General features: G+C 52.0%; 1 protein-coding gene and 1 long non-coding RNA gene across 2 annotated transcripts in view; both read left to right on the plus strand.

Moving 5' to 3' along the window:
* The window catches only part of SRRT (serrate, RNA effector molecule), a 41,383-nt gene that overhangs the window by 12,147 nt on the left and 7,855 nt on the right, over positions 1 to 21,381 (plus strand). Inside the window, exons 6-14 of the mRNA XM_077789454.1 lie at positions 1,022 to 1,191; positions 5,933 to 6,102; positions 7,442 to 7,462; positions 9,812 to 10,015; positions 12,651 to 12,712; positions 13,613 to 13,691; positions 15,966 to 16,184; positions 17,582 to 17,803; positions 19,205 to 19,358. Coding sequence (XP_077645580.1) covers positions 1,022 to 1,191; positions 5,933 to 6,102; positions 7,442 to 7,462; positions 9,812 to 10,015; positions 12,651 to 12,712; positions 13,613 to 13,691; positions 15,966 to 16,184; positions 17,582 to 17,803; positions 19,205 to 19,358 — 1,301 coding nt within the window. The remainder of the gene's footprint in view (positions 1 to 1,021; positions 1,192 to 5,932; positions 6,103 to 7,441; positions 7,463 to 9,811; positions 10,016 to 12,650; positions 12,713 to 13,612; positions 13,692 to 15,965; positions 16,185 to 17,581; positions 17,804 to 19,204; positions 19,359 to 21,381) is intronic.
* On the plus strand, positions 4,217 to 4,607 carry LOC144247853 (uncharacterized). Its single transcript, XR_013341337.1, has 2 exons — positions 4,217 to 4,536; positions 4,567 to 4,607. It is a non-coding gene; the product is annotated as an uncharacterized LOC144247853 (long non-coding RNA).

The following is a 21,381-nucleotide window of genomic DNA, read 5'->3' on the forward strand; positions in this document are numbered from 1 at the left end:
AAATGGCTCAGAACCGCCCCAAAACCACCCAAAAATGGCTCAGAACCGCCCCAAAACCATCCAGAAATGCCTTAAAAAACCCCAGAAATGGTTCAGAACCGTCCCAAAACCACCCAAAAATGGCTCAGAACAAGCGCCCCCCGAACCGCACCAAAAACGCGGCAAAACGCCCCAAAAACGCTCTGAAAAGAGCCCCAAAATGGTGTAAAAGCACCCCAAAATGTACCTTAAAAAAGCCACAAACCCACTCGTGGGTGTTTTCCACCCACGCGTTTAATTCGTGTCTAAAACCACCCCCAAAAATGGAAACAGCGCTCCTAAAAAAAATTAAAAATAACAAAAATGTCTCAAAACGCCCCAAAATTGCTCTCAGAGGAGGCTCAAAACCAAAATCCCACAAAAATCCCGCCTGAGACGTTCCAGAGAGCCAAAAAGCTTCCCAAAGATCCCAGCAGACATCCCAAAAAATCTCTGAAAACCTTTCCCAAAACAGCCCTGAAAGCAGTGTGGAACAGCCCCAAAAAGCACCAAAACACCCCGAGAACGCCTCAAAACACCCAAAATGCCCCAAAACCCAAACCCCCTCTGCGGGGGCTCCGATCTGCCCCCGTTTTAGGGGATGCTGAGGGGTCCTGTTTGTAAAAAACGAGGATTCCCCCACCCCAATTTGACCAAATTCGTGGTTCCCCCATAAATTTGGGGCGTCCCCCTCCCCAATTTACGGATTTTGACCTCCCCATCCCCGTTTGTGTCCCACCAAATCTTCCCCTCCCTCCCCAAAAACCGCAGTTAGGACCTCCCCGCTCCCAATTACAGAAAATTCAGGGCTCCCCAAATTCGGGATAAATTTGGGACCCACCCCACCCCATTTCACAAACTCTCCAAACAGGGCTCCCCCTCCGTCCCCAAAAACCTCCAAAAAACCCCAAATTTGGGGCTCCCCTCCAGCACCGCGGCGGTGGGGAGCGGCGCCCGGAGCCCAGCCCCGTTTTCCCGTGTTTTTCCCCCAAAACCCGCGCAGGTTTCGCTCCAAGTACCACCCGGACGAGGCGGGGAAGCGGCAGCAGGAGGCTCAGGCGGCGCTGCGGAACCGCCTGAGCGTCTTCCTCTACCTGTGGGAGCACGGCTGGTTCGACAACCTGCTGCTGGACATCGAGCGCGCGCCGCAGATCGTCAAAACGCTGGACGCAGGTACGGCACGGCGCCCCGGAATGCTCGAAAACCTGGGGGCAGGTACCCCAAAGTACCCCAAAATCATCAAAAACCTGGGGGCAGGTACCCCAAGTTCCCCAAAATCATCAAAAACCTGGGGCAGGTACCACAGAATCATCAAAACCTCCCGAAATCCTCGAAAACCTGGGGGCAGGTACCACAGAATCATCAAAAACCTGGGGGCAGGTAGCACAGAATCATCAAAACCAGGGGGCAGGTACCCCAAGTTCTCCAAAATCATCAAAAACCTGGGGGCAGGTACCCCAAGTTCCCCAAAATCATCAAAAACCTGGGGGCAGGTACCCCAAGTTCCCCAAAATCATCAAAAACCTGGGGGCAGGTACCCCAAGTTCCCCAAAATCATCAAAAACCTGGGGCAGGTAGCACAGAATCATCAAAAACCTGGGGGCAGGTACCCCAAAATCATCAAAAACCTGGGGGCAGGTAGCACAGAATCATCAAAACCTGGCGGCAGGTACCCCAGGTTCCCCAAAATCATCAAAAACCTGGGGGCAGGTACCCCAAAGTACCCCAAAATCATCAAAAACCTGGAGGCAGGTACCCCAAGTTCCCCAAAATCATCAAAAACCTGGGGGCAGGTACCCCAAAATCATCAAAAACCTTGGGGCAGGTACCCCAAAGTACCCCAAAATCATCAAAAACCTGGAGGCAGGTACCCCAAGTTCTCCAAAATCATCAAAAACCTGGGGCAGGTAGCACAGAATCATCAAAAACCTGGGGGCAGGTACCCCAAGTTCCCCAAAATCATCAAAAACCTGGGGGCAGGTACCCCAAAATCATCAAAAACCTTGGGGCAGGTACACAGAATCATCAAAAACCTGGGGGCAGGTACCCCAAAGTACCCCAAAATCCTCAGAAACCTGGGGGCAGGTACCCCAAAGTACCCCAAAATCATCAAAAACCTGGGGGCAGGTACCACAGAATCATCAAAACCTCCCGAAATCCTCGAAAACCTGGGGGCAGGTACCACAGAATCATCAAAAACCTGGGGGCAGGTACCACAGAATCATCAAAAACCTGGGGGCAGGTACCCCAAAATCCTCGAAAACCTGGGGGCAGGTACCCCAAGTTCCCCAAAATCATCAAAAACCTGGGGGCAGGTAGCACAGAATCATCAAAAACCTGGGGGCAGGTACCCCAAAGTACACCAAAATCATCAAAAACCTGGGGGCAGGTAGCACAGAATCATCAAAAACCTGGAGACAGGTACCCCAAGTACCCCAAAATCATCAAAAACCTGGGGGCAGGTACCCCAAGTTCCCCAAAATCATCAAAAACCTGGGGGCAGGTACCCCGGAATCCTCGAAAACCTGGGGGCAGGTACCCCAAAATCATCAAAAACCTGGGGGCAGGTAGCACAGAATCATCAAAACCTGGCGGCAGGTACCCCAGGTTCCCCAAAATCATCAAAAACCTGGGGGCAGGTACCACAGAATCATCAAAACCTCCCGAAATCCTCGAAAACCTGGGGGCAGGTACCACAGAATCATCAAAACCTGGGGGCAGGTACCCCAAAATCATCAAAAACCTGGGGGCAGGTATCCCAAAATCCTCGAAAACCTGGGGGCAGGTACCACAAGTTCCCCAAAATCATCAAAAACCTGGGGCAGGTAGCACACAATCATCAAAACCTGGAGACAGGTACCCCAAAATCATCAAAACCTCCCGAAATCCTCGAAAACCTGGGGGCAGGTACCACAGAATCATCAAAATCCTGGAGGCAGGTACCCCAAAGTACCCCAAAAATCTTAAAAACCTGGGGCCAGGTACCCCAGAATCATCAAAAACACGGGTGCAGGTACCCCAAAGTACCCCAAAATCCTCAAAACCCCCCCAAAACCATCAAACCCCCCCCAAATCCTCAAAACGCTGGACGCAAGTACCCTGAAATCATCAGAACCTCAAAAAATCATCAAAACCACCCAAAATCCTCAAAAACTGGGTGCAGGTACCCCAGAATCATCAAAACCTCCCAAAATCATCAAAACTCCCCCAAAATCCTCAAAACGCTGGATGCAGGTACCTCAAAGTACCCCAAAATCCTCAAAAACCTGGAATTGTGGGGAATTGTGAGGGAAGAAAAAGGGAGGAAAATGTGAGGGGAGAAAAAAAAGCAGGAAAGTGTGAGGGGGAAAAAAGGTGGGAATTTGTGAGGGGGAAAAAAAAGGCGGGAATTTGTGAGGGGAAAAATAGCAGGAAATTGTGAGGGGAGAAAAATGTGAGGAGAGGAAAAATGCGGAAAGTGTGAGGGGGAAAAAAGGTGGGGAAATGTGAGAGGAGAAAAAGGGAGAAAAATGTGAGGAGATGAAAAAAGCAGGAAAGTGAGGGGAGGAAAAAGGCGGGAAAGTGTGAGGGGAAAAAAAGGCGGGAAAGTGTGAGGGGAAAAAAAGGCAGGAAATTCTGAGGGGAAAAAAAGGCGGGAATTTGTGAGGGGAAAAAAAAATTAGGAAATTGTGAGGGGAAAAATAGCAGGAAATTGTGAGGGGAGAAAAATGTGAGGAGAGGAAAAGTGGGGAATTGTGAGGAGAGGAAAAAGGGAGGAAGGTGTGAGGGGAGAAAAAGGCAAGAAAGTGTGAGGGGAGGAAAATGTGATGAGAGAAAAAACGCAGAAAGTGTGAGGAAAAAGGTGGGAATTGTGAGGGAAGAAGATGAGAAAGTGTGAGGGGAGAAAAAGGGAGGAAAATGTGAGGGGAAAAAAGGTGGGGAATTGTGAGGGCAGAAAAAAATAGGAAGTGTGAGACTGAGGAGAAAAAGGTGGGGAATTGGGAGGAAAATGTGAGGGAAAAAAAAAAGCAGGAAAGTGTGAGGAGAGGAAAAATGCAGAATATGTGAGGAGAGGAAAAAGGGAATTGTGAGGGGAGAAAAAGGTGGGGAAATGTGAGGGGAGAAAAAAGGCGGGAATTTGTGAGGGGAACAAAAAAGGCGGGAAAGTGTGAGGGGAAATAAAGCAGGAAATTGTGAGGGGAGAAAAATGTGGAGAGGAAAAAGATAAAGAATTGTGAGGAGAGGAAAAATGCAGAAAGTGTGAGGGGAAAAAAAGGTGGGAAATGTGAGAGGAGAAAAAGGGAGAAAAATGTGAGGAGAGGAAAAGAGCAGGAAAGTGAGGGGAGGAAAAAGGCGGGAAATTCTGAGGGGAAAAAAAGGTGGGAAAGTGTGAGGGGAAAAAAAGGCGGGAAAGTGTGAGGGGAAAAAAAAATTAGGAAATTGTGAGGGGAAAAATAGCAGGAAATTGTGAGGGGAGAAAAATGTGAGGAGAGGAGAAGTGGGGAATTGTGAGGAGAGGAAAAATGCAGAAAGTGTGAGGTGAGGGGAAATAAGGTGGGAAAGTGTGAGGGGAGAAAAAGGGAAGAAAATGTGAGGAGAGGAAGAAGATGGGAATTGTGAGGGAAGAAGAAGGCGGGAAAGTGTGAGGGGGGAAAAAGGGAGGAAAATGAGGGGAAAAAAGGCAGGAAAGTGTGAGGAGAGGAAAAATGCAGAAAGTGTGAGGGGAAAAAACGTGGGAAATGTGAGGGGAGAAAAAGGCAGGAAAATATGTAGAGAGAAAAAGGGATTAAAATATGAGGCAAGGTGTGGAGGGAAGTCATGAGGGGACACGCATTTCAAAGTGTTTCTGACTCCATTTCCAAAATTCTAACTACAATTTTTTTTTTTTGAAGTGGTCGTCAGCTGGCTTTGCCTCCTTTTAAACCCATTTCAGAGGTTTTTTAATCCAATTTTTTTTTACCCCCTCAATTTTAACGTTTTTGGTCATTTCTAGCAGCGATTAGCATGAAGAGGAAAAGGATTCTTCAATTTGTAATCCTGGTATCTGGAATTCAGGATTCTTCTCCACAATTTCTAATCCTCCTTTCAGCAATTTCATTTTCAGCTGTTTTTAACCCATTTTCGGTTGTTTCTGACCCGATCTTTGCCCTTTTTTCAGGAATTTCATTCTTGGCTGTTTCTAACCCATTTTTGGGTGTTTCTGACCCAATCTTTACCCTTTTATAATGAATTTCATTTTCAGCTGTTTCACACCCATTTTTGGGTGTTTCTGACCCGATCTTTACCCTTTTTCCAGGAATTTCATTTTCATCTCTTTTTAACCCATTTTGGGGTGTTTCTAACCCAATAGTTGCCCTTTTTTCAGTAATTTCATTTATAGCTCTTTTTAACCCATTTTTGGCTGTTTCTGATGCAATTGTTGCCCTTTTTCCAGGAATTTCATTTTCATCTCTTTCTAACCCATTTTTGGCTGTTTCTGACCCGATCTTTGCCCTTTTATAATGAATTTCATTTTCAGCTGTTTCACACCAATTTTTGGCTGTTTCTGACCCAATTGCTGCCCTCTTTTCAGGAATTTCATTCTTAGCTGTTTCACACCCATTTTTGGCTGTTTCTGACCCAATCTTTACCCTTTTTCCAGGAATTTCATTTTCATCTCTTTCTAACCCATTTTTGGCTGTTTCTGACCCGATCTTTGCCCTTTTATAATTAATTTCATTTTCAGCTGTTTTTAACCCATTTTCAGCTGTTTCTAACCCAGTCTTTGCCCTTTTTCAGGAATTTCATTCTTGGCTGTTTCTAACCCATTTTTGACTGTTTCTAACCCCATGCTTACCCTTTTTAATTAATTTAATTTCCAGCTGTTTCCCACCCATTTTTGGCTGTTTCTGACCCGATCTTTGCCCTTTTCGCCCCGTTTTTCCGCCCCGTCCAGCCGTGATTAAGATGGAGGGGGGCACCGAGCACGACCTGCGCATCCTGGAGCAGGAGGAGGAGGAGGAGCGGGCGGAAAAGGCCGAAGGCCAAAAGAAGGAGGAGCCGCGGCCGCCGGAGCCGCCCGGGAAGGGCTCGGCCGAGCGCCCCGAGGGCGCCGACGGCGCCAAGGTCGGGGTCCCCGCGGTTTTTGGGGATTTTTTTGGGTTTTTTAGTTTTTTTTTCAGGGGGTTTATTTCGTTTATTTTGGTTTTTTGGGATTTTTTGCGGGTTTTTTGGGTTTATTTTGGGTTTTTGGGGTTTTTTTGGGGGGTATATTTTAGTTTATTTTGGATTTTTGGCGGTTTTTTGGGTTTTTTGGGGGGGTTTATTTAGTTTATTTTTGTTTTTTGGGGTTTTTTTGGGGGGGTTTTTTGGAGGGGTTCATTTAGGTTATTTTGGTTTTCTGGGGGTTTTTTTGGGGGTTTCTTTGGGTTTACTTTGGGGTTTTCAGGGGTTTTTGTGGGGGTTTATTTATTTTGTTTTTTTGGGGGTTTTTTTGGATTTATTTTTGGTTTTTGGGGGCTTTTATTTAGTTTATTTTGGGTTTGGGGGTTTTTTGGGGGTTTTTTGGGGGGGGTTATTTAGTTTATTTTGATTTTTTGGGTTTTTTTGAGTTTAATTTGGTTTCTTTTGTTTTGTTTTGCTTTTTTTTAGTTTCTTTTGATTTTTTGGGTTTTTTTGAGTTTAATTTGGTTTCTTTTGTTTTGTTTTGCTTCTTTTTAGTTTCTTTTGGTTTTTTGAGTTTTTTTGAGTTTAATTTGGTTTCATTTGTTTTGCTTTGCTTTTTTTTTAGTTTATTTTGGTTTTTTGGTTTTTTTTAGTTTAATTTGGTTTCTTTTGTTTTGCTTTTTTTTAGTTTATTTTGGTTTTTGTTTTTTTTTAGTTTAATATGGTTTCTTTTGTTTTGCTTTTTTTTAGTTTATTTTGGTTTTTTGATTTTAGTTTAATTTGGTTTCTTTTGTTTTGCTTTTTTTTAGTTTATTTTGTTTTTTTGGTTTTTTTTGAGTTTAATTTGGTTTCTTTTTTGCTTTTTTTGTAGTTTATTTTGGTTTTTTTGGGTTTTTTTGAGTTTAATTTGGTTTCTTTTGTTTTGCTTTTTTTTTAGTTTATTTTTTTTTTAGTTTAATTTGGTTTCTTTTGTTTTCTTTATTTTTTAGTTTACTTTGGTTTTTTGCAGTTTTTTTGAGTTTAATTTGGTTTCTTTTGTTTTGCTTTTTTTAGTTTATTTTGGTTTTTTTGTTTTTTTTGAGTTTAATTTGGTTTCTTTTGTTTTGTTTTGTTTATTTTTAGTTTATTTTGCTTTTTTTCAGTTTTTTTGAGTATAATTTGATTTCTTTGGTTTTTTTTTTGGTTTTCTTGAGTCTCAGCTCTTCTTCAACACCACCTTGAGCTCACCACATATTAACCCCCTCCGGGGTAATTCTGGGGGTGGTTTTTGGGGTCCCCTTTGACTCCCCCTTCCCCGCAGGCCGAGGGGGCGGAGCCGGGGGCGGAGCCCGCGCCGGGGGCGGGGCCAGAGCAGGAGGAGGCGGGGCCAGACACGACGCCCAAGGCCGAGGAGGGCGACAAGGAGGGCGGGGCCAAGGTGGGTGGCCACGCCCCACTAAACCCCGCCCCTTCGTGTTGGCCACGCCCCTTTTCTGTTGGCCACGCCCCTTCTAACAAACCACGCCCCTTTCCTGTTGGCCACGCCCCTGCGCTGGCCCCTCCCACCCTCATTAAACCCCTCCAAGCCCCTCCCCTCCCTCCATTCCTGTCAATCATTTGGCCCCGCCTCTTTACCCAAGCCCCGCCCCTTTACCCAAGCCCCGCTTCTTTACACCAAGCCACACCCCTTTTACTACAAGCCCCGCCTTTTTACACTAAACCACACCCCCTTTACCCCAAGCCACGCCCATTTACCCCAAGCCCCGCCCCTCCGCTCTAAGCGACACCCCCTTTACCCCAAGCCCCGCCCATTTACCCCAAGCCCCGCCCCCTTATCCCAACCACGCCCCTTTTCAAAACCCCCGCCCCTTTACCCCAAGCCCCTCCCATTTACTCCAGACCCTCCCCTTTACCTCAAGCCACGCCCACTTACCCCAAGCTCCGCCTCCTTTACCCCAATCCCCGCCCATTTACAACAAGCCCCACCCCTTTATCCCAACCCCGCCCCTTTTCACAAGCTCCGCCCCTTTACCCAAGCCCCGCCCCTTACCCCAAGCCACACCCCTTTACCCCAAGCCCCTCCCATTTACTCCAGACCCTCCCCTTTACCTCAAGCCACGCCCCTTTACCCCAAGCCCCACCCCTTTACCCCAAGCCCCGCCCCCTTACCCCAAGCCCCACCCCTTTATCCAAAGCCACGCCCCCTTTCCCAAAGCCACGCCCCTTTACCACAAGCCCCGCTCATTTCCCCAAGCCCCGCCCCCTTTACCCCAAGCCCCACCCCTTTATCCGAAGCCACGCCCCCTTTTCCCAAAAGCCCCGCCTATTTATCCACAAGCCCCGCCCCTTTACCCAAAGCCCCGCCCCCTTTACCCCAAGCCCCACCCCTTTATCCGAAGCCACGCCCCCTTTTCCCAAAAGCCCCGCCCATTTATCCACAAGCCTCCGCCCCTTTACCCCAAACCACGCCCCTTTACCCCAAGCCCCACCCCCTTTTCTAAAGCCCCGCCCCTTTAACCCAAGCCCCGCCCCTTTATTCAAAGCCCCGTCCCTTTACCCCCAAGCCCCGCCCCCTTTCCCAAGCCCCGCCCCTTTACCCCAAGCCCCGCCCCCTGACGCCCCCGTGCGCCCCCTGCAGGCGCGGCCGCGCCAGCGCAGCCGGGACAGCGAGGAGGGGGACAGCGACAGCGGGGACAGCGAGGGGGGGGCGCGGAGACCCCCCGGCAAGGACGGTGAGGGGTCCCGGGGGGACATGGGGGTCCTGGGGGGGTCCTGAGGGGTCCTGGGGGGGACATGGGGGTCCTGGGGGGACACGGGGGGTCCTGGGAGGGACACGGGGTGGTCTGGGGGAGACACGGGGGGTCCTGGGTGGGACACAGGGGGTCCTGGGGGGGACACGGGGGGTCCCAGGGGGACACAGGGGGTCCCGGGGGGGACACGGGGTGGTCTGGGGGGGTCCTGAGGGGTCCTGGGGGGGACACGGGGGGTCCTGGGGCGATATTGGGGGGTCCTGGGGTGTTCCGGGGGGTCCTGGGGGGACATTGGGGGGTCCTGGGAGGGACACGGGGGGTCCTGGGGGGGACACGGAGGGTCCCAGGGGGACATTGGGGGGTCCTGGGGGGGACACGGGGTGGTCTGGGGGGGTCCTGGGGGGGGACATGGGGGGTCTGGGGGGACACGGGGGTTCTGGGGGGGACAGGGTGGGTTCTGAGGGGTCCTGGGGGGGACATGGGGGGTCCTGGGGTGATATTGGGGGGTCCTGGGGTGTTCCGGGGGGGACACCGGGGGTCCTGGAGGGTCCTGGGGGTCCTGGGGGGGTAACAGGGGATATTCAGGGGTATTTGGGGTCTCTGTGGGGGATTTTTGGGGTCTCTGAGGGATTTTTGGGGTCTCGGGGGGATATTTGGGGTCTCTGGGGGACATTTGGGGTCTCTGGGGGATTTGGGGTCTCTGGGGGATTTGGGGTCTCTGAGGGATTTTTGGGGTCTCGGGGGGATATTTGGGGTCTCTGGGGGTGTTTTGGGATTTTTGGGGTCTCGGGGGGGTGTTTTGGGGTATTTGGGGTCTCTGAGGGATTTTTGGGGTCTCTGGGGGGATATTTGGGGTCTCTGAGGGATGTTTGGGGTCTCTGGGGGTGTTTTGGGGTCTCGGGGGGTGTTTCGGGGCGCTCTGACCCCCCCGTCCCGCAGAGGAGCCCAAGGAGGACCAAGCCCCCGCCGGGGGGGCCGGGCCCCCTCCCCCCGCGGGGACGCCCCCTCCCCCCCGGCCCAAGGAGGGGGTCCCGGGGGGGGTCCCGGGGGGGGTCCCCGAGGCGCGGCCGCGGGCGCTGCACAAAACCTGCTCGCTGTTCATGAGGAACATCGCGCCCAACATCGCGCACGCCGAGATCGTGGCGGTGAGCAGCCAAAATTCCACCTGGGATTGCCAAAAATCCACCCTGAAATAGGAAAAAATCACCCTGGGAACTGCCAAAAATCCATCTGGGAACCCAAAAATCCATCTGGGAACCCAAAAATCCACCTGGGATAGGCAAAAATCCACCTGGGATAGGCAAAAATCCACCTGGGATAGGCAAAAATCCATCTGGGAACCCAAAAATCACCCTGGGAACCCAAAAATCCAACTGGGAACACAAAAATCCACCTGGGATTGCCAAAAATCCACCTGGGATAGGCAAAAATCACCCTGGGAACCCAAAAATCAACCTGAAACTGCCAAAAATCCACCTGGGATTGCCAAAAATCCACCCTGAAATAGGCAAAAATCACCCTGGGAATCCAAAAATCAGCCTGAAACGGCCAAAAATCCACCTGGGATAGGCAAAAATCCACCTGGAAACCCAAAAATCCACCTGGGATAACCAAAAATCCACCCGGGATAGGCAAAAATCACCCTGGGAACCCAAAAATCCACCTGGGAACCCAAAAATCAACCTGGGATAGGCAAAAATCACCCTGGGAACCCAAAAATCCACCTGGGATTGGCAAAAATCAACCTGAAACTGCCAAAAATCTACCTGGGAACACAAAAATCCACCTGGGAACGGCAAAAATCCACCTGGGATTGCCAAAAATCACCCTGGGAACCCAAAAATCACCCTGAAACTGCCAAAAATCCACCTGGGATTGCCAAAAATCACCCTGGGACAGGCAAAAATCCATCTGGGAACCCAAAAATCCACCTGGGATAGGCAAAAATCCACCTGGGAACACAAAAATCAACCTGGGATAGGCAAAAATCCACCTGGGAACCCAAAAATCCACCTGGGATAGGCAAAAATCCACCTGGGATTGCCAAAAATCACCCTGGGACAGGCAAAAATCCACCTGGGATAGGCAAAAATCCACCTGGGAACACAAAAATCCACCTGGGAACCCAAAAATCCACCTGGGACTGCCAAAAATCCACCTGGGATTGCCAAAAATCCACCTGGGATTGCCAAAAATCACCCTGGGACAGGCAAAAATCCACCTGGGATAGGCAAAAATCCACCTGGGACCCCAAAAATCCACCTGGGACCCCAAAAATCCACCTGGGAACCCAAAAATCCACCTGAAACTGCCAAAAATCCACCCTGAAATAGGCAAAAATCACCCTGGGAACCCAAAAATCCACCTGAAACTGCCAAAAATCCACCCTGAAATAGCCAAAAATCCACCTGAAACTGCCAAAAATCCACCTGGGATAGGCAAAAATCACCCTGGGAACCCAAAAATCCACCCTGAAATAGCCAAAAATCACCCTGGGAATCCAAAAATCAACCTGAAACTGCCAAAAATCCACCCTGAAATAGCCAAAAATCACCCTGGGAATCCAAAAATCCACCTGGGACCCCAAAAATCCACCCTGAAATAGGCAAAAATCACCCTGGGAATCCAAAAATCCACCTGGGAACCCAAAAATCCACCTGGGATAGGCAAAAATCCACCCTGAAATAGGCAAAATCACCCTGAAGTACCCAAATTCACTCTGAAATACCCAAAATTTACCCTGAGATACCCAAAAATCACCCTGGCAGCCCCAAATTCCCCTCAAAAACCCCAAATTCCCCCCAAAAACACCGAATTCCCCTTAAAACCCCCCCAAAATCCCTGAATTCCCCCCAACCCCCCCCCCAAACTCCCAAATTCCCCCCAAAATACTGAATTCTCCCCCAAAACCCCCAAATTCTCCCCCAAACCCCCGAATTCTCCCCAAAAACTCCAAATTCTCCCCAAAAACCCCCCAAAACCCCGAATTATCCCCAAAAACCCCAAATTCTCCCCGAATCCCCCCAAAAAACCCCCCCAAACCCCCAAATTCCCCTCAAAACCCCGAATTCTCCCCAAAATCCCCCAAATTATCCCCAAAAACTCCCAAATTCCCCCCAAAACCCCCCGAATTCTCCCCAAAACCCCTGAATTCCCCCCAAAAACCCCAAATTCTCCCCGAATCCCCCCAAAAAACCCCCCCAAACCACCAAATTCCCCCCAAAACCCCGAATTCTCCCCAAAAAACCCCAAATTATCCCCCAAAACTCCCAAATTCCCCCTAAACCCCCCCAAAAAAAACCCAACAGCCCCGAACTCCCCCCAAAAACCCAAAACCCCCCGAATTCTTCCCAAAAACCCCCCAAAACCCCTGAATTCTCCCCAAAAACCCCAAATTCTCCTCAAATCCCCCTGAATTCTCCCCAGAAACCCCCCAAAACCCCCAAATTATCCCCAAAAACTCCCAAATTCCCCCCAAAACCCCCCCAAAAAAAACCAAATTCCCCCCAAAACCCCGAATTCTCCCCAAAAACCCCCAAATTATCCCCAAAAACTCCCAAATTCCCCCCAAAACCCCCCCAAAAAAACCCAAATTCCCCCCAAAACCCCCGAACTCCCCCCAAAAACCCAAAACCCCCCGAATTCTCCCCAGAAACCCCCCAAAACCCCCGAATTCCCCCCAAAAACTCCCTAAAAACCCTGATTTCCCCCCAAAAAACCCGAATTCCCCCCAAAAACCCAAAACCCCCCGAATTCTCCCCAAAAACTCTGCCCCCCCAGCTGTGCAAGCGCTACCCCGGGTTCATGCGCGTGGCGCTGTCCGAGCCCCAGCCCGAGAGGAGGTGAGAATTGGGGGAATTTGGGGAAATTTGGGGAAAATTTGGGAAATTTAGGGGTTTTGGTGGGATTTGGGATTTTTCAGGGCAAATTTCGGGGGGAAATTTGGGGGGTTGTGGCGAAATTTGGGATTTTTCAGGGCGAATTTCCGGGGGAAATTTGGGGGGGTTTTGGCAGGATTTGGGATTTTTCAGGGGGAATTTTGGGGGGAATTCAGGGGGATTTGGGGCGTTTTTTGGGGAAATTTGGGGTTTTGGGATTTTTTTAGGGGGGAATTTGGGGAGAATTTTGGGGGTTTTTGGGGGGAATTTGGGGAGTTTGGGATTTTTCAAGGGAAATTTTGGGGGGATTTTGGGTGGAATTTGGGGGATTTTGGGGCTCACAGAGAAGTTTTTCTCCTCAGGTTTTTCAGGAGACCCTGGTTGGATTTTGGGTGGGATTTTGGGTGGAATTTTGGGGATTTTGGGGCTCACAGGACATTTTTGATCCCCTCAGGTTCTTCAGGAGGGGCTGGGTGGGTTTTGGGTGGAATTTTGGGGATTTTGGGGCTCACAGGACATCTTTGATCCCCTCAGGTTTTTCAGGAGACCCTGCTTGGATTTTGGGTGGAATTTTGGGGATTTTGGGGCTCACAGGACATTTTTGATCCCCTCAGGTTCTTCAGGAGGGGCTGGTTGGATTTTGGGTGGAATTTTGGGGATTTTGGGGCTCACAGGACATTTTTGATCCCCTCAGGTTCTTCAGGAGGGGCTGGGTGGGTTTTGGGTGGAATTTTGGGTGGAATTTTGGGGATTTTGGGGCTCACAGGACATTTTTGATCCCCTCAGGTTCTTCAGGAGGGGCTGGTAGAATTTTGGGTGGAATTTGGGGGATTTTGGGGCTCACAGAGAAGTTTTTCCCCTCAGGTTCTTCAGGAGGGGCTGGGTGACCTTCGACCGCAGCGTGAACATCAAGGAGATCTGCTGGAGCCTGCAGAACATCCGCGTGCGTTTTGGGGCAAAAAACGGCCGGTTTGGGGCCGCGGGGGGCCCCTGCAGTTTGGGCTGATTTTGGTGCAGTTTGGGGTGATTTTGGTGCATTTTGGGCTGATTTTGGTGCATTTTGGGCTGGTTTTGTGCACTTTGGGGTGGTCGGATGGATTCTGGGGTGGGTTTAAGGTGATTTTTGATGGATTTTTGGGGTGGTTTTGGGGTGATTTTGGGCCAATTTTGATGGTTTTTGGGCCGATTTTGATGGTTTTTGTCCGATTTTGATGGTTTTTGGGCCGATTTTGATGAATTTTGGGGTGATTTTGATGGATTTTGGGGTGATTTTGGTGAATTTTGGGCTGTTTTTCCCCCCCCCAGCTGCGGGAGTGCGAGCTGAGCCCCGGCGTGAACCGGGCAGGGTTTTGGGGTGATTTTGGTGGATTTTGGGGTGGTTTTGATGAATTTTGTGCTGATTTTGATGGTTTTTGTCCGATTTTGATGGTTTTTGTGCCGATTTTGATGGTTTTTGTGCCGATTTTGATGGATTTTGTCCGATTTTGATGGTTTTAGGGTGTTTTTATGGCGATTTTTATGGATTTTGGGCTGATTTTGATGTTTTTTTCCCCTCCTCAGCTGTGGCAGTGCGAGCTGAGCCCCGGCGTGACCCAGGCTGGGTTTTGGGGTGATTTTGGTGGTTTTTGTGCCGATTTTGATGGTTTTAGGGTGTTTTTATGGCGATTTTTATGGATTTTGGGCTGATTTTGACCTTTTTTGGGGTGTTTCTTTGCCCCCCCAGCTGCGGGAGTGCGAGCTGAGCCCCGGCGTGAACCGGGCTGGGTTTTGGGGTGGGGTTGATGGTTTTTGTGTCGATTTTGATGGTTTTCTGCCTATTTTGATGGTTTTTGTGCCGATTTTGACGTTTTTTTGTCTGATTTTGATGGTTTTTGTGCCGATTTTGATGGGTTTTGTGCCGATTTTGGTGGATTTTGATGGTTTTTGTGCCAATTATGATGTTTTTCCCCCCCCCAGCTGCGGGAGTGCGAGCTGAGCCCCGGCGTGACTTGGGCTGGGATTTGGGGCCGATTTTGATGGATTTGGGGCTGATTTTGATGGTTTTTGGGCCGATTTTGATGGGTTTTGTCCGATTTTGATGGTTTTTGTCCGATTTTGATGGTTTTTGTGCCGATTTTGATGTTTTTTCCCCCCCCCAGCTGCGGGAGTGCGAGCTGAGCCCCGGCGTGACCCGGGCTGGGTTTTGGGGTGGGGTTGATGGTTTTTGTGTCGATTTTGATGGTTTTCTGCCTATTTTGATGGTTTTTGGGCCGATTTTGATGGTTTTTGTCCGATTTTGATGGTTTTTGGGCCGATTTTGATGGATTTTGTGCCGATTTTGATGGTTTTTGTGCCAATTATGATGTTTTTCCCCCCCCCAGCTGCGGGAGTGCGAGCTGAGCCCCGGCGTGACTTGGGCTGGGATTTGGGGCCGATTTTGATGGATTTGGGGCTGGTTTTGATGGTTTTTGGGCCGATTTTGATGGTTTTTGTGCCGATTTTGGTGGATTTTGATGGTTTTTGGGCCGATTTTGGTGGATTTTGATGGTTTTTTGTCCGATTTTGATGGTTTTTGGGCCGATTTTGGTGGATTTTGATGGTTTTTGGGCCGATTTTGATGGTTTTTGGGGTGATTTTGGTGAATTTTGGGCTGTTTTTTTCCTCCCCCAGCTGCGGGAGTGCGAGCTGAGCCCCGGCGTGACCCGGGCTGGGTTTTGGGGTGGGGTTGATGGTTTTTGGGCCAATTTTGGTGGATTTTGATGGTTTTTGTGCCGATTTTGATGGATTTTGTGCCGATTTTGATGGTTTTTGGGCCAATTTTGATGGTTTTTGGGCCGATTTTGATGTTTTTTCCTCCCCCAGCTGCGGGAGTGCGAGCTGAGCCCCGGCGTGAACCGGGCTGGGTTTTGGGGTGATTTTGGTGAATTTTGGGGTGGTTTTGATGAATTTTGTGCTGATTTTGATGGTTTTTGTCCGATTTTGATGGTTTTTGTGCCGATTTTGATGGTTTTTGTGCCAATTATGATGTTTTTTTCCCCCCCCAGCTGCGGGAGTGCGAGCTGAGCCCCGGTGTGACTTGGGCTGGGATTTGGGGCCGATTTTGATGGATTTGGGGCTGGTTTTGATGGTTTTTGGGCCGATTTTGATGGTTTTTGTGCCGATTTTGGTGGATTTTGATGGTTTTTGGGCCGATTTTGATGGTTTTTGTGCCGATTTTGATGGTTTCTCCCCCCCCCAGCTGCGGGAGTGCGAGCTGAGCCCCGGCGTGAACCGGGACCTGACGCGGCGCGTGCGGAACGTCTCGGGGCTCACCCAGCACCGCCCGGTCGTGCGGCACGACATCAAGCTGGCCGCGCGCCTGGTGCAGGCGCTGGACGCCCGCGCCCGCCTCTGGAGCCCCCCGGGCGCCGAGGGCGACGCCGACGCCGCCGCCGAGCCCCCGCCCACCCAGCCCGGGGTCAGACGGGGGTCCCGGGGGTCCTGGGGGGTCATTGGGGGGTCCTGGGGGGTCCTGGGGGGTCATTGGGGGGTCCTGGGAGGGTCCTGGGGGGTCATTGGGGGTCCTGGGAGGGTCCTGGGGGGTCCTGGGGGGTCCTGGGGGGTCATTGGGGGGACATCAGGGGGTCCTGGGAGGGTCCTGGAGGGTTATTGGGGGTCCTGGGGGGGTCCTGGGAGGTCCTGGAGGGTCCTGGAGGGTCATTGGGGGTCATTGGGGGTCCTGGAGGGTCATCAGGGGTCATTGGGGGTCATTGGGGTGTCCTGGGAGGGTCCTGGAGGGTCATTGGGGGGTTATTGGGGGGTCCTGGGGGGTCATTGGGGGGACATCAGGGGGTCCTGGGGGGTCATTGGGGGGACATCAGGGGGTCCTGGGGGGTCATTGGGGTGTCCTGGGAGGGTCCTGGGAGGGTCCCGGGGGTTATTGGGGGGTCCTGGGGGGTCCTAGAGGGTCCCGGGGGTCCTGGGAGGGTCCTGGGGGGTCATTGGGGGTCCTGGGGGGTCATTGGGGGTCCTGGGGGGTCATCAGGGGTCATTGGGGGTCATTGGGGTGTCCTGGGAGGGTCCTGGGGAGACACTGGGGGGTCCCGGGGGGTCCTGGAGGGTCCCGGGGGTCCTGGGAGGGTCCTGGGGGGTTATTGGGGGGTCCCGGGGGGTTATTGGGGGTCCTGGGGGGTTATTGGGGGTCCTGGGAGGGTCCTGGGGGGTTATTGGGGGTCCTGGGGGGTCATCAGGGGTCATTGGGGGTCATTGGGGTGTCCTGGGAGGGTCCCGGGGGGTTATTGGGGGTCCTGGAGGGTCATTGGGGGGTCCTGGGAGGGTCCTGGGGGGTTGTTGGTGGGTCCCGGGGGGTCCTGGAGGGTCCCGGGGGGTCCTGGGGGGTCATTGGGGGTCATTGGGGGGTTATTGGGGGGTCCTGGGGGGTCACTGGGGGGGTCACAGGGGGTCCCAGCGGGTCCTGTCAGTGTCCCCGATGTCCCCAAACCTCCCCAGTGTCCCCAATGATGTCCCCAATGTCCCCAATGTCCCCAATGATGTCCCCAATGTCCCCAGTGTCCCCAATGATGTCCCCAATGATGTCCCCAATGTCCCCAATGGTGTCCCCAATCCCCCCAATGATGTCCCCAATGATGTCCCCAATGATGTCCCCAATGTCCCCCAGGCCCAGAACCCGGTGCTGCGGCACATCACGGATTACCTGATCGTGTCCCCAATGTCCCCAATCCCCCAATGATGTCCCCAGTGATGTCCCCAATGATGTCCCCAATGTCCCCAGTGTCCCCAATGATGTCCCCAATGTCCCCAATGATGTCCCCAATGTCCCCAATGTCCCCAATGTCCCCATTGTCACTGTCACAGGCCCAGAACCCGGTGCTGCGGCACATCACGGATTACCTGATCGAGGAGGTCAGCGCCGAGGAGGAGGAGCTGCTGGGACAGGGACAGGGACAGGGACAAGGACAGGGACAGGGACAGGGACAAGGACAAGGACAAGGACAGGGCGCGGCCCCGGCCGAGGACGGCGCCCGCGAGACCAACCCGGCCGAGGTCACCGTGGAGCGCGACGAGAAGCTGCTCAAGGTGCGGCACCGGTGTCACCAGTGTCACCAGAGTGTCACCAGAGTGTCACCAGGGTCACCAGAGTGTCACCAGAGTGTCACCAGAGTGTCACCAGAGTGTCACCAGAGTGTCCTCGGGGTGTCCCTGAGTGTCCCCACAGTGTCACCAGTGTCACCAGAGTGTCCCTGAGTGTCCCCAGGGTCACCAGAGTGTCACCAGGGTCACCAGAGTGTCCTCAGGGTGTCCCTGGGTGTCCCCGAGTGTCACCAGAGTGTCACCAGAGTGTCCTCAGGGTGTCCCTGGGTGTCACCAGAGTGTCCCTGAGTGTCACCACAGTGTCACCAGAGTGTCACCAGGGTCACCAGAGTGTCCTCAGGGTGTCCCTGAGTGTCCCCAGGGTCACCAGAGTGTCACTGAGTGTCCCCAGAGTGTCCCTGAGTGTCACCGAGTGTCACCAGGGTCACCAGAGTGTCACCAGGGTCACCAGAGTGTCCTCAGGGTGTCCCAGAGTGTCCCCGAGTGTCACCAGGGTCACCAGAGTGTCCTCAGGATGTCCCTGGGTGTCCCCAAAGTGTCCCTGAGTGTCACCAGGGTCACCAGAGTGTCACTGAGTGTCCCCAGAGTGTCCCTGAGTGTCACCAGGGTGTCCCTGAGTGTCCCTGAGTGTCACCAGGGTCACCAGAGTGTCCTCAGGGTGTCCCCAGAGTGTCCCTGAGTGTCCCTGGGTGTCCCCAGAGTGTCCTCAGGGTGTCCCTGAGTGTCACCAGGGTCACCAGAGTGTCCTCAGGGTGTCCCTGAGTGTCCCCGAGTGTCACCAGAGTGTCCTCAGGGTGTCACCACAGTGTCACCAGGGTCACCAGAGTGTCCCCATGGTGTCCCCAAGTGTCCTCAGAGTGTCCTCAGTGTCCCCAGAGTGTGCTCAGGGTGTCCCTGGGTCTCCTCAGGTGTGCCCAGGTGTCCCCAGAGTGTCCCCAAAGTGTCCCCAAGTGTCTTCAGAGTGGCCCCAGGGTCTTCAAAGTGTCCCAAATGTCCCCAAACCCCCACAATGTCCCCAATGTCCCCTCAATGTCTCCAGTGTCCGCTCAGTGTCCCCTCAGTGTCCTCAATGTCCCCGATGTCCCCAATCCCCCCAATGTCCCCGATGTCCCCAACGTCCCCTGGATGTCCCAAATGTCCCAATGTCCCCTCAATGTCCCCAATGTCCCCAAACCCCCCCAATGTCCTCAATGTCCCCGATGTCCCCAGTGTCCCCAATGTCCCCAATCCCCCCAATGTCCCCGATGTCCTCAGTGTCCCCTCAATGTCCCCGATGTCCCCAATGTCCCCAATGTCCCCAATGTCCCCAATCCCCCCAATGTCCCCTCAATGTCCCCAATCCCCTCAATGTCCCCGATGTCCCCAACGTCCCCTGGATGTCCCCAGGTTCTGGACCGGCTGCTGCTGTACCTGCGCATCGTTCACTCGGTGGATTACTACAACACCTCCGAGTACCCCAACGAGGACGAGATGCCCAACCGCTGCGGGATCATCCACGTGCGGGGTCCTCTGCCCCCCAACCGCGTGTCCCACGGCGAGGGTGAGCCCAGAAACCCCCAAATTCACCCCAAAAACCCCCAAATTCACCCCAAAAAACCCCCCGAACCCAACCGCGTGTCCCACGGCGAGGGTGAGCCCAGAAACCCCCAAATTCACCCCAAAAAACCCCCAAATTCACCCCAAAATAACCCCCCGAACCCAACCGCTGCGGGATCATCCACGTGCGGGGTCCTCTGCCCCCCAACCGCGTGTCCCACGGCGAGGGTGAGCCCAGAAACCCCCAAATTCACCCCAAAAAACCCCAAATTCACCCCAAAAAACCCCCCGAACCCAACCGCGTGTCCAACGGCGAGGGTGAGCCCAAAAACCCCCAAATTCACCCCAAAAAACCCCCAAATTCACCCCAAAAAACCCCCCGAACCCAACCGCGTGTCCAACGGCGAGGGTGAGCCAAAAAAACCCCCAAAATAACCCAAAAACTGCCCCAAAAACCCCCAAATTCACCCCAAAATAACCCCCCGAACCCAACTGCGTGTCCCACGGCGAGGGTGAGCCCAAAAACCCCCAAATTCACCCCAATTTAACCCCATTTTACCCCATTTTTCCTCATTTTTACCGGATTTTCACCTTTTTTTTTTTTGTTTTTTCCCAATTTTCCCTGTTTTTGCCCCAATCCAGTGTCGGAGTGGCAGCGCGCCTTCGCCGCCCGCCTGGCCCCATTCCCAGTGACCCCAAATCCCATTTTCACCCCAATTTAACCCATTTTTAAAACGTTTTTTCCCAATTTTTCCCCGTTTTTCACCGTTTTTTTTTTGTTTTTTCCCAATTTCCCGTTTTTTTCCCCAATCCAGTGTCGGAGTGGCAGCGCGCCTTCGCCGCCCGCCTGGCCCCAATCCCAGTGACCCCAAATCCCATTTTCACCCCAATTTAACCCATTTTTAACCCCTTTATACCAAATTTTTCCCCGTTTTTCACCGTTTTTTTTTTGTTTTTTCCCAATTTCCCGTTTTTTTTCCCCAATCCAGTGTCGGAGTGGCAGCGCGTCTTCGCCGCCTGCCTGGCCCCATTCCCAGTCACCCCAAATCCCATTTTCACCCCAATTTAACCCATTTTCACCCCAATTTAACCCATTTTTAAAACGTTTTTTCCCAATTTTTCCCCGTTTTTCACCGTTTTTTTTTTGTTTTTTCCCAATTTCCCGTTTTTTTTCCCCAATCCAGTGTCGGAGTGGCAGCGCGCCTTCGCCGCCCACCTGGCCCCAATCCCAGTGACCCCAAATCCCATTTTCACCCCAATTTAACCCATTTTTACCCCGTTTTTCCTCATTTTTACCGGATTTTCACCGTTTTTTTTGTTTTTTCCCAATTTCCCGGTTTTTTGCCCCAATCCAGTGTCGGAGTGGCAGCGCGCCTTCACCGCCCGCCTGGCCCCATTCCCAGTCACCCCAAATCCCATTTTCACCCCAATTTAACCCATTTTTAAAACGTTTTTTCCCAATTTTTCCCCGTTTTTCACCGTTTTTTTTTTGTTTTTTCCCAATTTCCCGTTTTTTTCCCCAATCCAGTGTCGGAGTGGCAGCGCGCCTTCGCCGCCCGCCTGGCCCCAATCCCAGTGACCCCAAATCCCATTTTCACCCCAATTTAACCCATTTTCACCCCAATTTAACCCATTTTTAAAACGTTTTTTCCCAATTTTTCCCCGTTTTTCACCGTTTTTTTTTGTTTTTTCCCAATTTCCCGGTTTTTTGCCCCAATCCAGTGTCGGAGTGGCAGCACGCCTTCGCCGCCCGCCTGGCCCCAATCCCAGTCACCCCAAATCCCATTTTCACCCCCGTTTAACCCATTTTCACCCCAATTTAACCCATTTTTAACCCTTTTATACCCAATTTTTCCCCGTTTTTCACCGTTTTTTTTTTGTTTTTTCCCAATTTCCCGTGTTTTTGCCCCAATCCAGTGTCGGAGTGGCAGCGCGCCTTCGCCGCCCGCCTGGCTGTCCCCAATCCCAGTGACCCCAAATCCCATTTTCACCCCAATTTAACCCATTTTTAACCCGTTTTTCCCCAT

Source organism: Lonchura striata, chromosome 34 (assembly GCF_046129695.1).
Source record: "Lonchura striata isolate bLonStr1 chromosome 34, bLonStr1.mat, whole genome shotgun sequence".
Classification (NCBI taxonomy): domain Eukaryota; kingdom Metazoa; phylum Chordata; class Aves; order Passeriformes; family Estrildidae; genus Lonchura; species Lonchura striata.